The 21,946-nt window shown below is 36.0% G+C and overlaps 1 protein-coding gene across 1 annotated transcript in view; it reads right to left on the bottom strand.

The window, feature by feature from the left end:
- Positions 1–21,946, bottom strand: part of LARS1 (leucyl-tRNA synthetase 1) — a 70,790-nt gene that overhangs the window by 30,868 nt on the left and 17,976 nt on the right. Inside the window, exons 5-19 of the mRNA XM_004384945.3 lie at positions 21,248–21,385; positions 18,085–18,246; positions 17,421–17,533; positions 16,704–16,767; positions 15,262–15,329; positions 14,933–15,158; positions 12,756–12,843; positions 12,595–12,671; positions 12,033–12,086; positions 11,046–11,186; positions 6,825–6,902; positions 2,738–2,823; positions 2,584–2,649; positions 2,404–2,486; positions 1,879–2,017 (exon numbers count right to left, since the gene is read on the bottom strand). Of these exons, the coding sequence (XP_004385002.1) occupies positions 1,879–2,017; positions 2,404–2,486; positions 2,584–2,649; positions 2,738–2,823; positions 6,825–6,902; positions 11,046–11,186; positions 12,033–12,086; positions 12,595–12,671; positions 12,756–12,843; positions 14,933–15,158; positions 15,262–15,329; positions 16,704–16,767; positions 17,421–17,533; positions 18,085–18,246; positions 21,248–21,385 (1,583 nt within the window). The remainder of the gene's footprint in view (positions 1–1,878; positions 2,018–2,403; positions 2,487–2,583; positions 2,650–2,737; positions 2,824–6,824; positions 6,903–11,045; positions 11,187–12,032; positions 12,087–12,594; positions 12,672–12,755; positions 12,844–14,932; positions 15,159–15,261; positions 15,330–16,703; positions 16,768–17,420; positions 17,534–18,084; positions 18,247–21,247; positions 21,386–21,946) is intronic.

The following is a 21,946-nucleotide window of genomic DNA, read 5'->3' as shown; positions in this document are numbered from 1 at the left end:
CGTATAAGACCACTATTATAAGAACTCAAGAAAAGGTTTAAACACAGAAGAAAACATTCTTTGATGGTTACGAGGGTGGGGAGGGAGGAAGAGGGGTATTCACTAACTAGATAGTAGATAAGAATTATCTTAGGTGAAGGGAAGGACTGCACACCCTAGAGGGAAAGTCAGCACAAATGAATTAAACCAAAAGCTAAGAAGTTTCCTGAATACAAGCAAACACTTCAAGGGCAGAGTAGCAGGGGCAGGGGGCTGGGGACCATGGTTTCAGGGGACATCTAGGTCAACTGGGATAACAAAGTTTTTTAAGAAAATGTTCTGCATCCTACTTTGGTGAGTGGCATCTGGAGTCTTAAAAGCTAGCGAGTGGCCATCTAAGATGCATAAATTAGTCCCAATTCACCTGCGGCAAAGGAGAATGAAGAACACCAAAGACACAAGGAAAGTATTAGCCTAAGAGACAGAAAGGGCCACATAAACCAGAGACTGCATCAGCCTGAGACCAGAACTAGATGGTGCCTGGCTACCACCAATGACCGCCCTGACAGGGAACACAACAGAGAATCCCTGTTGGAGCAGGAGAAAAGCGGGGTGTTGAACTCAAACTCTAGTAAAAAGACCAGACTTAATGGTTTGATTGAGACTGGAGGGACCCTGGAAGACATGACCCCTGGACTCTCTGTTAGCCCAAAGCTAAAACCATTCCTGAGGCCAACTCTTCAGACAAAGATTAGACTGGAGTATGAAACAGAAAATGATACTCGTGAAGAGTGTGCTTCTTAGCTCAAGTAGATACATGAGACTAAACGGGCAGCTCCTGTCCAGAGGCGAGATGAGAAGGCAGAGAGGGTCAGGAGCTGGTTGAATGGACACGGGAAATCCAGGGTGGAAAGGAGGAGTGTGCTGTCACAGTATAGGGAGAGCAACTAGGGTCACATAACAATGTATGTATAAATTTTTGTATGAGAGACTAACTTGAATTGTAAACTTTCAGTTAAAGTACAACAATAAAATTAAACAGTAAGTAAATAAATAAAAAGGGAACATTTCAATATGTAAATCAAAAGATTACAACTTTTTTTAATTGTGCTTTAGGTGAAAGTTTACAGAGCAAATTAGTTTCTTATCAAACAATTAATACACATATTGTCTTGTGACATTGGTTGTCAACCCCATGACATGTCAACATTCTCCCCTTCTTGACCTTGGGCTCCCCATTTCCATTCGTCCAGCTTTCCTGTCCCTTCCTGCCTTCCCATCCTTGCCCCTGGGCTGGTGTGCCCATTTAGTCTCGTACACATGGTTGAACTACATGTGCTACTGTTTCTTTTATAGGCCTGTCCAATCTTTGGCTAAAGGGTGAACCTTAGGAGTGATTTCAGTACTAAGTTAAAAGGGTGTCCGGGGCCATACTGTTGGGGTTGTCAGTCTCCGTCAGACCAGTAAGTCTGGTCTTTTTTTGTGAGTTTGAATTTTGTTCTATGTTTTCCTCCTGCTCTGTCCAGGACCCTCTACTGTGATCCCTGTCAGTCGATGGTGGAAGCTGGGCACCATCTAGTTGTACTGGACTCAGTCTGGTGGAGGCTGTGGTTGTTGTGGTCCACTGGTCCTTTGGACTAATCTTTCCCTTGTGTCTTTGGTTTTCCTCATTCTCCCTTGCTCCAGATGGGGTGGGATCAGTGGAGTATCTTAGATGGCTTCTCACAAGCTTTTAAGACCCCAGATGCTACTCACCAAAGTAGGATGCAGAACATTTTCTTTATCAACTGTTATGCCAATTGAGCTAGATGTCCCCCAAGACCAGTCCCCAGCCCTCAGCCAAAAGATTACAATTTTTGCTAATAAATTATGCTCCTTTTTGCTTATCTATTTACCAACCTGATGTCCAGCGGAGACTCTCCCTGTCCATGCAAGTTACCACCCTGCAACAGGTGTGCAACTGTGTAAAATGCCATGTAAATAGTGGAATCAGAAAGCGATTCAATCAACCACTGCTCATCCCAAGGCAGGCGAGTGCCTACAAGATAAAGAAAAAGCATGAGGAACGTAAGAAATATTTCATCTTTAGAATCCTCATTTTCAAGAATAGGGATTAAGCATTTACAAAGCTAACTTATTTAGGAAGTTCTTAAATTCTACTTGAATTATTAATAAAAACAAAATGGTAAACTAAGAGTTGTTCTATAAAAAAGTCACACCATAAAAGCTATGCGGGTTAGAAAAGGCATACTTATACCACCAGGTAGATGGTAGGAGACCATATCCTAGTTTCCCTCACCCTCTAACCAAAACTTCTCACTTCCAATTCAGAAAATACTTGAAAAGAGGAAATAAAGATAAAAATATAAGTTTGCTGCATAACTGGCAAAGTCATCTAAACAGAAAAATTTGAAGTCTGCCTACCTAAACCGTAAGTTCTTGAGCAAGCATGTTCTTGTAGCCAATCTAAGGTAGCTTCAAAATTCCTCCTGGTCTCCTCACAGAATCTAGAAAGGATAGAAGACAACGCATCTTTCTTTACATTTACAGTCTACTATGTTTCTCATCTCCTTTCCCCTCCCTCATGACTCTCTCCCATCTTACGTTTCCAGGTTCTTCAAGCACTGGGATGTCTGCTTTTTCCAGTTCTCTTCTCCATAGTCCAAGTACCTGTGAGTGGACAAATTGATTTTAAAAAAATCAAAGAGATGAGCAAAGCAACTGAAGGAAGTTTATTCTTGCTATGAGAGAGACTAACCACTGGTCACACAGGGCCACAACACATTCATCTGAAGACCGGGACATCACTTGTTTCTCTGGTTCCATGTAAATAAATGCATCTCCCTAAATGAAGGTAAATAAAAACATATCAGATTTATACTAAGTCAAACTCCATTTCTCAAAGATAATTAAAAAAATGTTTCTAAAAAATGTTATATTACCAATAACCAAGACCCTACATTTTCATTATTATCTTCTCTCTTCCCAGGGTAGAAGTTATCCGACTTTCCTTCTATATAACACTTGCTTTTGAAAAGACATGCATCTTCCCTAGCTACAGATTATTTCTGTTCAGTGAAAAATGAAAGATATTTAGTAGTTTCTAATCCTATGGTGTGAAGGTTAGGCTTCCTATGACAGGCTTTTATCCTTATTATAGAAATATTTTTTTAAAAAATAGAAAATTAAATGCATGGAAGCAATGCTTTTAAAAAACTTAAATAGATACACAATATTAAACATGGAATGGTTGAACAACATGATAAATGTAATGTCACTGAACTATACATGTGAAGATTATTGAAATGGCAAACGTTTCTTATGTATATATTTACTGCAATAAAAAGATTAAACATGGAAAAGCTTATTAAAGATTTATATTGTCATGAAAAATTCCCACTAGGAAACTGACCATGAATTTTATTTTTTACTAAATATAAATATCTCTTAATGTATTATGGTCACAAACTTGTTAGGATATGATAATTCAAAAAAATAAAGTACAACACTATTACTCAAAAAATTACTAATTGCTCCATGTTCTTAATGTCATTCTTCATGCTAAAATTAAATACCTGGGACTCTGAAAATGGTGGATTAAAAATAAATATTTAACTCTGCTCTCTCTCAAAATCCCAATAAAATAACAAAGAGGTTTTGTTTTTTGTTTTTTTTTTTAAATGGCATGAACCTACAAAGACACAAAATGGAAGAAGAAACAATATCAAAGTCTGGAAGCTAAAAGCAGGATGAGTAATAACTGTATTAGCAGACATAAGAAAGATGATAGCTAAATTCTAAGCCACAAGTACAGAAAGCTGAAAAGCAATCCAGTCTGCTTTCTAGCACACTCAGATGACTTAGGAACTAGTTGCACAAGATAGCTCTGGAAGTGGAGGGAAGGTGAGGCTGAAAACAAGAGAACTGATTGAAACTTTTTAAAGAAGTAATTAGAAACCCAGATGCCCTAATCCCATACTATGCAGAATGTCCCTTCTTAGGCCAGCAGAACACTGAAGGTTTATTCTCTGGAAAGGGTAAAAGAGAGTCTCTGAACTGGAAGATAAAGTTGAAGGTATGGGTATCATAGTGAAAATAGGGGAATTAAGTGAAAGTCAGCACTGAATGTTAATACCCACCCCTAGCAAACTTTTCCCATTTAGCTTCCAGAAAGCTCAGTTAGGCTTTGACCCTATAGGTCTGAGACTTGAAGAATCTTCAATGGGGAATCTAACAAGCCAAGAATAAGTACAAAGGAATACTAACATCAGGGCATCCTCAAGGCCCAAATGGTCCTTCCAGATCTCCCGTGGTAAAGTTCAGTGACAAGCCCTATTCGCATGCAAAAAGCTTCCAATCACCTTTCTGAATCCATTCTTAAATATGAACAGTCTTCCTCAAAGAGATAAGAGAAGATTTCACAGCCATGAAACAAAAATAGCATTCTATAAAGAAGGATCAATCAAAAACAAGAATAAGTTCTAGAATTAGTCTTGAGTTGGTAATTGTCAAAGCTGGATGGTAAATATAAAAGGATTCATCAGACTACTCTACTTCCATTGAAATTTTCCATAACAAAAAATTTTTTAAAACGAGCTCTTAGAAATTTATTTACTTATACATACATACACAATATTAGATATAAAAATTCATAGGAAGAAGAAGTTGATGGACTCTGAGAAAGAGCAAATGGACTTCCAGGGTCTAAGAGGTCAAATATCTGAATAATAATAATTCAGAAAGAGAAAACTGAGAAATTGGAAGGGATAAAATAATCAAGGAAAGAGTCAAGAAATTTTCTCAAAATTGAAGAATACAAGTTTCCAGACTGAAGAGGCCCACCAAGCACCCAATAGGATAAATAAAAATTGATCTACACCAAGGTAAATCATTCTGAAATTTCAGAACACTGGGAAAAAACACAGAATTCTATAAGCTTCATGGGGGAAGAAAAACAAATCACTTACAAAATATCAGTTATTACCAGAATGGCTTTGAAATGTAGTAGAAGATGATAGAGCATGTCCTCAAAATTTTAAGGGAAAATTATTTCCAATTCAGAATTCTACATTCAGGCAATCAAGTGTGAAGATAGAACAAAAATATTTCAGACCTAGAAGATCACAAAAATTCATTTCATAAGCACCCTTTCTCGGAGAAGCTACTGGAGGCAGAGCTTCATCAAAGTAAGACATTAAACAAGAAAGAAGCAGCCATGGAATTCAGGAAACAAGAGATACAACTCAAGAGAAGAAAAGGAATCCTTAGGTAAAGGTGAAGGAACAATCCCAGTGACATCTGTGCACCAGCACAGTAAGCAACCAGTCCAGACTGAAACCAGGTCAGAAGGCTCTGGGGGAGCATTCTCTAGGATGGAACCAACAGGATACTGATATGCTTGAAAGTATTGAGAAGAGATATACAGCTGGAAAAGAGCCTGGAGATGGAGTATCAATAAACATATTAAAAATAAGCAAATGGGAAAAAAAAGAAAATTGTTAGCTCCAAGGAAAACCAAAAGCTAGAGAAGAAAATTATCATTTGTCATGGTTTGAATTATGTCCCCCCAAAAATGTGTCTATCAATTTGGCTAGGCCATGATTCCTGGTACTGTGTGATTTCCCTGTATGTTGTAAACCTGCCTCGATGATGTTAATGAGAGAGGATGGGTGGCAGTTGTATTAGTAAGGCAGGAGCTGATCTACAAGACTGGATTGTGTCCTGAGGCAATCTCTTGAGATACAAAAGACAGAAGTGAGCAGTGAGACAGGGCGACCTCATACCATCAAGAAAGCAGCACTGGGAGCAGAGCGCGTCCTTTGGACCAGGGTCCCTGCGCAGAGAAGCTCCTAGTTTGGGGGAACACTGAAGAGAAGAAGGCCGACAGAGAGAAAAAAACCTTCCCCTGGAGCTGATGCCCTGAATTTGGACTTTTAGCCTACTTTGACTATGAGGAAATAAACTTCTCTTCATTAAAACCATCCACTTGTGGTGGTATTTCTGTTGTAGCAGCACTAGATGACTAAGACATCATTTAAACTACATCATCATCATACATACATCAGTCGTGTCTCAAAAATGTAAACAATGACTATTGATCTAACATAAATTACAATATACTATATGGGGGAGATGGGGATTGGGAAGTGTGTAACAATGTGTGAGGTGAGAGAGGAAGACAGAAGGTGGGGGAAAGGGTGGAGAGTTAAATCTTCACTTTCCGCAGCAAAAATGGCTGATGCCTAAAACTGAAAAAAAAAAAAAAAAAAAGGCACTACTAGTATTTAGATTATAGATTTGTAAGAGATGGAGGTCAACACTAAAACAACTAAAATGGTTGAAAGCAGTCCATTCTAAGGAAGAAATTTTGTGGAGAATAGGGGAGAATGAAGAAGAAAATTTTTTTTTAAAAAAATAAGCCTTACAGAACCATTGTCTCTCTGCATTATGGGCATATTCAACTGATAAAAATAAAAATTTAATTTAAAAAGTTAAATAGCTAAACAGAAGTGATAACAAAAGCAGAGAGAGGAAAAAAAAAAAAGGACAAAAGTAAAAAGTAAAGCACCACAGCATCTCAAATGGCCACTGCCAGAATACATCATTAAAGTTCTCTGTATGTGTTTTGCACATGTCAACTTTAGTACACTACCTACATCAACACTACAGGTGGGATGTTCAAATCGCTGAACAGGCTTCCAATTCTCCATAATATGCAAAATTACATATTTAATATAGTTCCAGGTTCTACTATAGAACTCACTGCTAACAACACTCTGTAAAGTCTACTAACTAATAGCTCTAGTCCTGAAACAGCCTTTTACAAAGGATAGCCTATCACATACCATGTCAATCATCTTTTTCTGAATAGTCTTCTTGACATCTTGGACCTTCTCTCCTTTAAATTCATCTACCAGCATTACCTAAAAGGATGAAAAGGTGGGGGGGGAAACATGTACAAAATAATTAAAATTTTCTTTGAGCACATTCCCAAATTTTATCTAACTAAAATTTACTTCCACCCACCCAACCAAGATATTTTCAGTGTGAAATTTATCACATTTATTATGTAACTTTTTATTTTAGTAAAGCTTGGACAACTAATACTTATACTGCCTTTGTTTTAGTATAGCTGGGATAGCTATCATCAGCATGATTAGGAAGATATACTCACCTCCTACTCCTTACCTTTCCATGTGGAAAGAACTCTACTACCAAACTAATTCACCCCACTCCTGATGGTTTCAGAAGGAATTACGTACTTGCATACCTCCTTTTACTCATTCACTTTATTGTGCTTTGTAGATATTGAATTTTTTTAAAATTGAAGGTTTGTGGCAACCCAACGTTGAGCAATTCTATCAACACTATTTTTCCAACAGCATGTGCTCACTTAGTGTCTCTGTGTCACATTCTGGTAATTCTCACAATATTTCCAACTTTTTCATTATTATTATATTTGTTATGATGATACGTGACCAGTGATCTTTGATGTTACTACTGTAATTGTTTTGGGGCACCATGAACCATGCCCACGGAAGACAGCGAACTTAATCGATAAATGTTGTGTGTGTTCTGACTGCTTCACCAACGGGCTGTTCCCCCGCCTCTCTCCCTCTCCCTGGGTCTCTCTATTCCCTGAGACTTGACAATATTGGAATTAGGCCAGTTAAAAACCCTACAACAGCCTCTAAATTTTCAAGTGAAAGGAAGAGTTGCACATCTCTCACTTTAAATCAAAAGCGAGATATCATTAAGGCTAGTGAGGAAGGAATGTCGAAAGCCGAGATAGGCCAAAAGCTAGGCCTCTTGAGCCAGACAGTTAGCCAAGCTGTGAATGCAAAGGGAAAGTTATTGAAGGAAATTAAATATGCTACTTTAGTGAACACAAATGAATGATAAGAAAGCAAAACAGCCTTATTGCTGATATGGATAAAGTTTTACTGGTCTGGGTAGAAGATCAAACCAGCCACAACATTCCCTTAAGCCAAAGCCTAATCCAGCGCAAGGCCCTACTCTTTTCAATTCTATGAAGGTTGAGAGAGTTGAGGAAGCTGCAGAAGAAAATTTGGAAGCTAGCAGAGGTTGGTTCATGAGGTTTAAGGAAAGAAGCCAACTCCATAACATAAAAGTGCAAGGTAAAGCTGCAAGTGCTAATGTAGAAGCTACAGCAAGTTATCTAAAAGACCTAGCTAAGATAATTGATGAAGGTGGCTACATTAAACAACAGATTTTCAATGTAGATTAAACAGCCTTATATTGGAAGAAGATGCCATCTAAGACTTTTATAGTTAGAGAGAAGTCAATGCCTGGCTTCAAAGCTTCAAAGGACAAGCTGACTCTCTTGTTAGGGGCTAACGCAGCTGGTGACTTTAAGTTGAAGCCAATGCTCATTTACCATTCCAAAAAGCCTAGGGCCCTTCAGAATTATGCTAATTCTACTCTGCCTGTGCTCTATAAATGGAACAACAAAGCCTGGATGACAGCATATCTGTTTACAACATGGTTTACTGAATACTGTAAGCCCACTGTTGACACCTATTGCTCAGAAAAAAAGATTCCTTTCAAAATATTACTGCTCTTGGCCAATACACCTGGTCTCCCAAGAGCTCTGATGGATATGCACAAGATTAATGTTGTTTTCATGCCTGCTAACACAACATCCATTATGCAGCCCATGGGATCAAGATATAAATTCAACTTTCAAGTCTTATTATTTAAGAAATACATTTCGTAAGGCTATAGCTGCCATAGACAAGTGATTCCTCTGATCAATCTGGGCAAGGTAAATTGAAAATCTTCTAGAAAGCATTCACCATTCTAGATGCCATTAAGAGCATTAGTGATTCATGGGAGGAGGTCAAAATATCAACATTAACAGGAGTTTGGAAGAAGTTGATTCCAACCCTCATGGATGACTTTGATGGTTCAAGATTTCAGTGGAGAAAGTAACTACAGATGTGGTGGAAACAGCAAGAGAACTAGAAGTAGAGCTTGAAGACGTGACTGAATTGCTGCAATCTCATGATAAGACTTCAACGGATAAGGAGTTGCTTCATATGGATGAGCAAAGAAAGTAGTTTCTTGAGATGGAAACTACTCCTGGTGAAGATACAGTGAACACTGTTGAAACGACAATAAAGGATTTAGAATATTACATAAACTTAGTTGATAAAGCAGCTGCAGGGGTTGAGAGGACTGACTCCAAATTTGAAAGAAGTTCTACTGTGGGTAAATGCTATCAAACAGGATCACATGCTATAGAGATATCCTTCGTGAAAGGAAGAGTCAACCGATGTGGCAAACTTCATTACTGTCTTCTTTCAAGAAATTGCCACAGCTACCTCAGCCTTCAGCAACCACCAGCCATCAATATCGAGGCAAGACGCTCCACCAGCAAAAAGACTATGACTTGCTGAAGGCTCAGATGATGGTTAGCATTCTTTAGCAATAAAGTATTTTTTAACTAAGGTATACACATTGTTTTTTCAGAAATAATGCCATTACACACTTAATAGACTACACTATAGTGTAAACATAACTTTTATATGCACTGGGAAACCAAAAAAATTATGTGACTCGCTTTATCGCAATATTCATTTTATTGTGGTGGTCTGGAACAGAACATGCCATATCTCCAAGGTATGCCTATATGTGCAGCTCAGCTCCATTCAGACTACTCTTTCCAAAACAGTGTTCTACTTTGCTTGTCCATGTATAAATTTGGTCTTTAGGGGAAACATTTTTCAACTCTCCTTTTACCTAGTGGGCAAATTTAACAAGGGGCAACAATTTTGCCCATTGTTGCCAGAAATCTAAGCCACAATCTTCTTCCAGCTTTCTTATGTAATAAAGCTGATGTTTCGGTCTCCATCTGAGTCCTAAGCCTCTCTCGAACAGTTTCCATCTTAGGTGAAGAAGACGTGCTCTTTTTCAACCCTACAATCCTCTAACATAGCAAATCGTTTCGTATATCTACTTAATTAATCATTATGAAATTATATTTGTTAATCATGGTATAATGATTAAGAACACACATCTCCTGGAGCCAGGCTGCCTAGGTTTGAATTCCAGCTCTGCTGCTTACCACATGGCTAATCTTGGGTAAATTACTTAATAATCTCTTCATGCCTAAATTTCTTCTGTGTAAAATGAGAATAATAGTACCTACTTTACAGGATTATTTTAAGAATTAAATAAGTTAATATATGTGTTAGCTTTTATTATCACTCAAAATGAAATATATATATATATATATATATATATATATATAACCAATCCTGGATTATTGAGAAAAATGAGGGTAAAGGAAAAACTTAAAGAGCATTCTCATCTGAGCCCTTAAAAATCTTCATTTCAATCTCAAATCACGCACAATTTGGTTGGATTTTAACTTTCTATAGCCTAGTCTTCTTTCCATGGAAATGTAAGCCATATTACCATGCACAATTAAGCAGAAAAGAGAGGTTCAGAACATGTTGGATTTTCCCAGATGGCTGCTAACCAAAAGGTCAGTGGTTCAAACCCACCAGCCACTCTGCAGGAGAAAGATGTGGCAGTCTTCTCCTGTAAAGTTTACAGCCTTGGAAACCCTATGAGGTAATTCTACTCTGTCCCATAGGGTCACTTCGAGTAGGAATCGACTCAACAGCAATGAATTTTTTGTTGGCAAGTAAAGTAATGGACTGAATAAAACTGCTTATCTAAAAATATGAACACCTCAACTAAAAGAGGAAAAGAAGGGACCAGGTATTCTTCACGCAATAAACTCTGGAGTTTATTGCATAATAATATGAATTAACTTTAAATAACTTCTCAACAAATTTATTCCTTAGATATTCCTAGAGGGCACAAAAATGTAATTTCTGTAAATGCTTTTAGACAAAGGGTGCGATTTAAAAAAATAGAAATTTAGAAAAAGAAGAACACACCCAATTCCATATTAATAGCTCTCAAATCAGTATATAGCTAAAATTATATTGAAACTTTCTATATTTTTTCTAAACCATTAAGAAAATGTTCCAAATCAAGGCCTAAATTAAATGAAAGCAATCAAAATTACTTACACCATCATAAAACCCTTTTAGATATAATTTCTCCTTTGCTTCTGCAAGTTTTTCACGGTCATTCTGGCTCTGAATTTTCAACTCGTCACAAATGGTTACAGCAGAAAGACTTCCAAAACCTGGGACTTCAATGACTGGCACCTGCAGAGAATAGCAATGTCAGGAACTTGTTCATACTGAATGAACAGAAAAACTAGCCCTATGGGGCAGTGCTTTTGCCTCTACTGTCCAATGAAGTCAGTTTAGATTTTATCATTACGACAGTGCCACATATTAGGTAATTAAAGGTGACCACCTTCAAGGTGTGAACTTATCCTCCTCCTCTCCACAGTAACCACCTAGACTCTCAGTGTATCTGTAGTAGCAACAACCCCACAGTGCCCTTCCCCTACCACACACCACACAAATACTCTCCCCAGCTCTCAACCTTCCACTGACATAAAGTTAACTAAATAAATAATGTTGGACTAGCAAATGATGTAAACAACTATTGGGGGATGGTTTTGGTTTATAGTAAGTTTTCTGGATTCCTCATGAAACACATGCTAGTTGTTTTTTTTTTTTTTCCTTCTGTAGGCACTATCGTAAAAATGTAAGAAACATAAAACAGAGGTGTGTGGGATTTTGTTTAAGTTATTTTGGTTGAAAATAAACATTAATGAGTAATACGGCAATATTTTGTCTGTAGAAGCCAGGAAATTTGCCAAACTAGCCAAATAAGCAACTATAAAATTAGTAATGCTAAAAAGCTATTTGTTCTAGAACTGCAGGTGCCAGGTGCAAATAAACTGCTTATTGTTAGTTTTTCTCTTGCTCCTATCTGCCATAGCAGATGTCAAACTAGAGTAGGTAAACCCTTAAGCAAACTCCCTCTATTATTTTCATACTCCTCCAATTATTTAGTTTTGTTACAAGGAAAACACATTAGCTCTTTTTTTCTCTGATAAAGACATGGATGTGAATATTCTGAATCATCTATGCACTCACCGGTTCAAAGGGCAAAACCATGTCATCTCTAATTCCATACTTTGCCCTTAAGGCCTAAAAAAAAAAAAAAAAAATTCACAAATTAGCACTAATAGTCAACACTTCATTGGTATAATCATTGAGAGAAGCAAACAGTTTTACTAAACTATTATTTGTTCTCCATTCCATACAGAGAGTAGTCTTCCTGACTTTATCAAATACCTTAAGAAGGGATCCATGATCTTTAGAAACTCAATATTTTAAGCTATAGTGAATGGCTTAAACAATAAAACTGGACAGCCAAAAGCAAAAATTCACATGCATACATACAAATTACTTAAAATAAGGCCCATATTCTAGGTTGCAATAAAAATGTGAATATCAGAAAACTTTTTCAAAAGTTCTATGAAACATATTCAAAATACAAAAGACCAGAAAATATATAGACATCAAGAAATAGGTTAGAGATAGCAGTTTAAAGGTAAATACATGGGTTTTTAGGCTAGTTCCATTGTGTAGTTCAACGGTACTTCAACAATAAGGTGCTGAAGATGAAATAAGAACGTGAAACTCAAATACTCACTTGCTTTTTCTTCAAATCTCTGAGAGCAGCAATATCATCGGGAGAGTCAGAAGGAACACTTGTGACCACACCAGTGCCTTATAAAGGAAAATGTGCAATTAACTAACAAAACCAGAACATGATTTTACCAAAATATTTCTAGAAATAAATAAACTCTTTACCTTTATCCTCCTTAATGGTGAGCATTGGGAGAACATAGATCACTTTATAGGATGTTAAAGGGGCAGAAAGAGACGCACCAAGAATTTCCTGCATAAGAAAAAGATCAGCATTAAAGTGAAGAAATCAATTTTGTAACCATTAAAATTTAAAACAACGTTAATATTTTAAGCCCTGATAAGCTAATAATCAAAAACATATGAATTAAAACCAAACTCATTCTTTGATCTCTACTAGAATAAAAATAATTTTAAATAATTATAATACTCAAATCTGGCAAGGTTATGATGAAATCAGTACACTAATGTGAATTGCTTGTAACATTGTAATCCTTGCGGAAAACAATATAAGAATCCACAGCAAAAGCCACAAAAATGTTTACACAACTCTGACCCAGCAATGTAACCCCAGAAATTTATCTTGAAGGGAAAAATACATATTTTTTCTTTGAGAAGTCTGTCGACAGCTGTATTACTATACTAGCAAAACCTGGAAATGACTAAAACTTACAATGATAGAAAAATGATCTAGTACAATAGGCTACATCAACAACATGGAATACTACATAGCCATTTCAAATGACAATTATGAAGGCTAAATAGAAAGATCCTACAATACTGGACCCATTTTCTCATAGAGGCAACAAATAGCTGCAGTTGGAAAACACTCTTTAATTCCACACAGTTCCCACCCATCCCACTTCGTTCATCTATGTAAGAATCCTTTCTGGAATTTACATCCCATGAGTGAAGGCTAAATATTGCAACAGTCTTAAAGGCTAAAAACAATTTAAACAATCCATTTTCCTTACTCCAGAACTCGCTTAGATTAACATGGAGAGAAAGTGCAGGAAAACAAGAAAATAGTGTTCATTAATACTGTTCCCAAGAAATTCTCAGGCATAACTCCAACAGCAGAAACTAATAAAATGTGGCAGCACTGCTTACAACAGAAAAAGACAGGAAACAATTCAAATATCCATGAATAGAGCATGGTTAAATAAGCTGTGGTACAGCCACACAATGGAATATCATGTTGCTGTGAAAAAATAAGAATGAGGAAGCTTTTTACGTACTGATAAAGTGATTGCCGAGACATAACTACATAAAAAAGAAAGCAAAGTTCAGAACCATGTGTTTAAAGTATACTGCCATTCGTGTAAAAAAAAAGTGAGGAGGAATATATACGTATGTATTTGCATGTGTATAAATAAAACATTTCTGGAAGGATGCATAAGACACTGATATTACTCCCTTTGGAAAGAACTGAGAGACTAAAGGAGAATGGTAAGGGGGAGTCTTTGCACTATTATACCCTTTTGTAACTTTTTAATTTTGAAATTTATGAATTAGAATACAAAAAATAAATTTACAAAAGAAATAAATAATAAAACTTTAAAAAGGAATTGAGATGGTGCTCTGTGCATGTTTTTCTTTGAAAAGGTTATTTATAAAGATACCAAAGATCAGCATTTACTAAAGGGAATAAAACACACTTAGAAATAATGATTAAAAGTGTTATAACTGTCCAAATTTAATTAACATCAACCAAGACTTTCTTTTCAGAAAAAAAAGAAGTTGCCTTTCACAACAGGAGTGAAGGTGATAGTGTTCAAAAAGTAATATAATGTCTAATGCAGCTATTAAATCTCTTGGGCAGGACTGTCTTATTTGTCAACCAGGTATTTACTGAGTTGCAAATGCTATTTTTGTGATATACAATGAATACTACACAGCAATAATAAAAAAAAGAAAGAACAAACAAGTCCTACACACAACATGTATGAAACCTCACAGACATAATGTTGAGGGAAAGAAGCCAGAGGCAAAAGAGTACATTCTATATAATTCCATTATATGAAGTTTAAGAACAAGTAATCTTTTGTGACTTATGGCAGAGTAGTATTACTTCTGGAGAAGAAGGGTGAGTACTGACTGTGAAATGGATGTGAGAAAGCCTTCTACAGAGCTGCTGGACATGTTCTTTATCTTATTTGGGTGATACAGACACAAGTGTCTACACACATGAAAATGCATCGAAATACACACTTATCGCTTGCAAACTCTACTGTACATATACCTCAATTTAAAAATGTTAAAAAGTATAATATTCTCAAGCATCACTGTCGAAATTTTCCCCTAAATTTATGCACCAAAATGAAATCTGCTACCCAACTTACCTCTCCCATTAATTCCTTAACAACAGGCACCACTCCATCGTCTTTGGTAAAGCCCTGGTATGCCATATTCCTGGCAGCTCTCTGGGTGCAGATGAATATATCACCAGTCACCGTCTCAAACCCAATATACTTCATATCAGGGCGAACCCAACAGTTTGTCTGTCCAAACATGGTCTCAGGCCTGAGAGTAGCAGCTACCAAGAAGATATTTTTCCCTTTCAGGCCACTGAGAAGAAATAAATACATATTTACATCAAAAAGTTATGGATTCTACCACAACTACCTGACAGTTCAGAAAAGATTAAGCAATAACTCCTTGGTAAACCTACCTTAATTTGGATGGGTATGGCTCAAGCACTTTCAATCTGATTAAAGTATATTCCTGAGGTCCTACACCCTAAACAAATAAACAACAACAACAAGAAGTTGTTGAGGGAAAAAAAGACTTGTATTAACCAACTAATCTATGTGAGAGATCTGATTCAAATTTCTAAGATGGTTTCTTGCATTGTTAGAATAATTCTTTCTTCCAGTGAAGAGTCTGCCAGCTGTTTGCTGACCATATGCAGAAAGAAGTCTAGTTTGTAAGGGGTGACTTGGTAATCAGCCAAAACAGTACTTGCCTAAAGCCTTGGCACAGTAAATCAGTGACAAGATACAATCGACACCAATCATGTACCCCTGGCAGGTCCCACAGAGCAGTCGTCACAGACATACATCAGACCAGGAGTCAGATGACGTGCATTCCAAACCTAACTTGGCCCCTCACTAAGGTCTTGACCTGAGGGAATCACAATCACTAAGCCTTCCTTCCTTTCATCCTCTGTAAAATAACTATGCTGTGTCTCACATAGGATTTTTCTGAGGAACACATAAGATAATGGATAAGAAAATGCTTTGAAAAACTATAAAGTACTATCGAAACTTGGGATATTGCTACCATAAGCTATATTAAAACTTTACTGGGCCTTCTAAGTCTCTCAAATCTATCAAAAATTTGATCAACCCTCATTTCTATCAGAGAAGTTACATCAGAATTGAAAGCTGATTTTCAAAAGTTACCACACTCAGTCACTACACTAAAGATATGTTCTAAGGTAGCATAAAGAATGATAAATTCATAGGGGCTCATAAGTTCAGATCCTGGCTTTGTCACTGATTTACTATGCCAAGGCTTTTGGCAAATCACCACTGCTTTACTCAAATATTACAGGGAATAATACTATTGATGTGTCCTATTGGAATGGAGGTGAACTGATGTCATACAAGGCTAGAAGTGCTTTGGAAATAAGTAGGCACATGATTAAAACAAGCACATATAAATGGAATCTGTACCTCAGTTAGCCACATCTCATTTACTATCTTTCCCCATGTTCACTTTTTAGAGCAATGTATTCTCCAGATGGTGCTTCTCCAACTTTAGCATACATATGAATCACACTGAGACAATCACAAAAGACAACGATTCCTCCACCCCACCCCTAGAACTTCTGATTCAGTTTTGGGGTGAGGCTCAAGAATTTGCTTTTCTAACAAGCTCCTTGGAGATGCTGATGCAGCTGGTCCTTGGCCCACTTTTGGGGTAGAAAGGTTCCAGACAAAATGCAGCAACCTGTAATATTCTGCCTCCCTCTTCCTACCCACCAGAGCATCATGACTTTACACCTCAGCACTAGAATGAAGTTATTTTTAGATTTCCGATCTATTTCTTAAAGTCTGTGGCCACATTAAGGATTCTTATAATAGCTACTCTGCCATCACAAATAATTACCTCACCAGTTTGTCTGTCATGATCCATACAAGGCTGTCCATCTTTTGGAGAATAAATGGTGTACCTAAAAAAATAAACAATAATTGGCAAATACTATTACAATATTCATGTTTTATCCCAACATATTTTCATGTGTTAGTCCTAACATCTTACAAATATTTCTTCTAAAACTTCTAACTGAGCAAATGTCTACATCTATTATTTATGCTTTTATGGGCAGTTCTATTGTCAACCTAGTTATTTAATGAAGGCTTTCTGTCTTCATCAAAGGTAATACTACTGGAAAAATATGCACTGATCTTGGCTTTGTGGTATGAAACAAAAGACTATAAAATATAAATTCACTTATGTATGCAAATAGCTTTTATTTAATCCACATACTCCAGGAAAAAATCACAAGTTGTAGAACAAAAGTATAAACTAAAACACAAACAATATGATTATTTTTCTGCTTGACTAGGAATACTGAATGGAATCTTTAGTAAGATCATAAAAGCAAACTTTTCCCATTCTCCCTGGTTCTATATGTCACAAACACGAGCAGCTCAGAGAAATTAAGAAACTGGCAAGAGAAAAAGGGAAATAAAGGGTACAAAAGAACAAAAAAGAAAAAAGAATAATAAGACAAAGGCCAATGAGAAAAGTATGCTATGGGGCACTGGATTATAATGCACAAATTGGTTTTTGCTTTTTTATAATCAAGGACAACAAACTCACCGCTTCCCAAACTTAATTTTGTTTCTTTCTCTTAATGTCAAAAACTGCCACCTAACAAATGAATCATAGTAAGGATTAACATCAGTGGTGATGAAAGAACGACGCCAGTCTACCTATAGAAGAAAAAAGGAAAAGTCCATTTTTGAGAAATATACAAAGTTTCTACGAATAACAATTTTTATGAATAATTATTTATTCTTCTGCTCTTTATATTCCAACCTAGAAAAATATCAACTATTAAAAATTTTACAGTTCTACTTATTAAATATATAATCTCGCAATAACATGAATTTGTGTTTAATTAATTTTTTTTATATATTAACAAACATGTAGAGATGTAATAAATTAAGAAGCAGCATTCAAATAATACACTTAAAAATACTACTAAATATTCAAGTTAAACTTTGGCTCCTTTATATTCTTTGACTAGAATTCCTTTCTACTAATTGCTAACATATAAGTTCCAATACAACAAATATTAAAGTACTTCATTGCTTACATCAAGGTCCATAAGGTTCTAATGCAACAATAACAGTAACCAGTCATTAGTGGACTACAGGTGGAACATATTATTCGAAATTAAGAGGTGATCCAAATCTCATAATCGTACGAATATAAATGCTTTCTTCATATTCTCATACATTAGTGGGGAGAAAGGGCATACCTTCAAACCCATTCTCTTCAGATCCTGAATAGCCAGTGGTGGAAAATAATCAAGCCAATGTTCTGCCTCAGAAAATTTTACTATCTCTTCATCAGATAGACCAAGGGATCTCATAATGCCCCACTGGTACTTAGAAGATCCAGCTTTAGCAGTAGCTTTACTCTGAAAACAAGAAAAACAAACTCCATCAAAGAACAACCAATTGTTTCTTTCAAAATATATCTCAAGAAAGCATCTACCTTGATAAAAAGATCATCAGTTTTTTTGTACCTTTTCTCATGATTGCTAATTTTAAATTTTTATTCTCAATTCTCTATATAATAGTAGAATATAACTGACTATTATCAGTTTTGCAAGAACTAGATATGCCTAATAATCTCACTCCATCACATTCTCAATCTCCTAATAGATGTTTGAGAGAGGAGGTTTGATCTTTTCTTTTTTCAAAAGCCACTAACAAGAAAATGGTCATAAATTATCTACCTACATGGTCCTAACGCCCATGGAACCAGCAGTCAAGAAATCAAATGATGTATTGCATTGGGCACATCTGCTGAAAAAGACCTTTTTAAAGTGTTCAAAAGCAAAGAGGTCACTTTGAGGACTAAGGTGCACCTGACCCAAGCCATGGTGTTTTCAATCACCTCATATGCATGCAAAACCTTGACAATGAACAGGGAAGATCAAAGAAGAATTGATGCCTTTGAATTATGGTGCTGGCAAAGAATACTGAATATACCATGGACTGCCAGAAGAATGAACAGGTCTGTCTTGGAAGAAGTACAGCCAGAATGCTCCTTAGAAGCAAGGATGGTGAAACCCCATGTTATGTATTTTGGACATGTTATCAGAAAGGACCAGTCCCTGGAGAAAGACATCATGCTTGGTAAATTAGAGGGTCAGCAAAAAAGAGGAAGATCCTCAATGAGATGGAATGACACAGTGGGCTCAAACATAACGATTGTGAAGATCGTGCAGGACCAGGCAGTGTTTCATTTTGTTGTACACAGGGTCACTATGAGTCAGAACCGACTTGATGGCACCTAACAACAAAAACAACACGGTCCTAACAAATAATAATTATTTGGAGAATAAAAAATATCAAACATCCAAATAAATGGTTTACAGCACTACTCTTTACCATCAGAACTGCCTATGAAGCTTTCTACTTATTAATTTTTAACCATTTATTAAAATAGAACACATGCACATGGTACAAAATTTAAAGGGGCCAAAAGAGTATACAGTAAAAATACCTACTCTGGAGGGGGTGGGAAAGAGAGGAACTGACTTAAGAAACTCTGGAAAACAGTTACGTTAACTAAATACTAACGACAAAAACAGTGACACACACTGTACCTTAGCTGGTAAAATTGCTTCTCCCAGGGGTACAGGTTAGCAGTTCTAAAACTACCTTACTAGCAGACTAGGATTGAACAAATAAATAAATACATGGTAGACAATAAGGGCCAGGTTTCTCACTGTTGGAGAAAGAAGTCATAAATAAGCGATGAGGAAATGCTAGAATGAGCTCCATGGTGCTAGAATGGAGCCAGGTATCAGAATGAACTTTTTTCTTTTTTAATATACATAGATTGATACAGAAATAAATATAGGCATATGTTAGTAGACATACATATATTTCCTCCTTTCTACTGAGAGAGCCTAGAATCAGTGACACCGCAGTAGCAATAAGCATACTTAGCACTCAGATCTTAGTTCTAAATACCATTCTTTAATAAAAGGAACAAGGCTCCCTGGAGAAGTGGTTGATTCCAGGGCTGAGACAGGAAAAATACAAGATAAGCCTAGAATATCTTGTGGTATCTGAGAGAAAGTCTTAAGAAAGAAAAAGACAAAAAAAGATGATGACATGCCAATGGACATAAGAGCCAACCTAAGAGTTCCCAATGGCCAAAGCTGGAACAATTTGAGCAGTAACAAAAATAAATAAATTTTAAAAATCCAATAATACTGGATTATAACCCAGAAAATAAAATATCCATTAATCCATATGGAAATATATTGTTTAAAAAAGATTAAATAAATAAGTAAATGGGAAAGAATAAACTATTCCTTTCAGAAGAATTCCAAATAATAAAAGTAGAAGGAATGAGGAAAATAGAGAATCAAAAAGACAGTAATGATTACTGCAGGCAAGATCCACTGATGAATACTAAAATTAGTCATCAAATATTTTAAAAGAAAACAAGATATTATTTCCACAACCTCAAAGTATGTCTCGCAAAATATGCACTAATTACAAACGGAAAAATGAAATTCTTACGGTGGAAAACCTGGCAGACACTACTATAACTAAATAATCAAGGTTAACATCACCAGTAATAAGACATATCAATATCAAGTACTTCCTGATAAGATACATTGAGAAAGAGAGAGCACCTCTTTGGTATTCTTCTCGAAAAATCAATAACCTCAATCTAATCATAAGAAACATCAAACAAACCCAAACTGAAGGGCATTCTATAAATTATCTGACCAGTACTGTTCAAAAGTGTCAAAGTCATGGAAGACAATGAAAGACAGAGGAAATGTCTGTCAACACATCAGAGGAAACTAAGTAGACAAGACAACTAAACACAATGTGGGATCCTGCAGGAGACCTTGGAACAGATTAAGGACATTAGTGAAAAAACTGGTGAAATATGAATAAAGTCTGCAGTTTAGTAAATACTATTGCACTAATGGTAATTTCTTAATTTTGATGACTGTCCCGTGGTTACATAAGACATTGGAAGAAAGATGTGGCAGTCTGCATCCGTAAAGGTTACAGCCTACGAAACCCTATGGGGCAGTTCTACTCTATGAGCTGGAATCGACTCCATAGCAACAGGTTTGGTTTTTGTTTTGGTAAATGTAAGATGTAACATTAGGGGAACTGGGTGAAGATTATAGGGAAAGACTATAACGGAATTCTCTATCTTGCAACTCTTCTGTAAATCTAAAATTATATCACAATTAAGTAAAAAGAAAACAATCAAAAAGTGAAAAAGATAGTTTTTTGCTTTGGCACTTATTAAAACTTACCAAATGCCTTTTAAGTGCCAGGCACCATGCTAGTGCTGGGAATGCACATGTAAATTAAATCAAACAAAAATAAACACAAAACTTCTGCCAACATAAATATCAACAATCACCAAACCTTTTTTCCTTTAGCTTTATCCTTAATTATTATATCTTCTGTTTTAACATTGATTTCTTCCTCTTCCTCTTCTTCATCTGGAAATTCAGGGGGGCAACCATACAGCTCTATTTCTCTTTTCAACTTATCAGCACATGCCTATAACACAACATTAGAGATACTGAAGTTCAAAATTCAATGTAGAAACAGAGTTTTTTGTTGATTCATGGCCAACTAAAATTGACATGAATTTTTCTGAAGTATATTTATACCTACGTGAATCATTGTAAAAACTTAAATGATATAAATCATTGTTTTCAAAATTCACTATTTTATAAATTAGTACTTTACCTCATTTACTCAGCAAGCATTTATTCAACACTCAGAGTACCCAATGTAATATACTGCATGTTAGGCAGAAGTACAAAGGTATATAAGACATAATCTGTCATCATTGTGAACAACAACGTTAATATTGATAATAGTATTTCTCAATTTAAAGGTCACTATCACATATACTCTATTAGTTACTATGACAAGCCCACTAGGTAGAAAGGACAAATATTAAGTTAGAAAACAGACACTGAGAAAGGAAGTAATTTATCCAACATTATAAATTAATGAACTGCAGAGCTACAAGACGCACTTGGGCTTTCCCCAGGTTATCTCAATTTACCATAATGTGTCCACTATCAAAAAACAAAGATGGCACCAAGTAGA

This window comes from Trichechus manatus, unplaced genomic scaffold, assembly GCF_000243295.1.
Source record: "Trichechus manatus latirostris isolate Lorelei unplaced genomic scaffold, TriManLat1.0 scaffold00130, whole genome shotgun sequence".
In the NCBI taxonomy this organism is placed as follows: Eukaryota; Metazoa; Chordata; class Mammalia; order Sirenia; family Trichechidae; genus Trichechus; species Trichechus manatus.
Note: the sequence above shows the minus strand (reverse complement) of the source record. Positions and strands in the feature narration are given on the sequence as shown.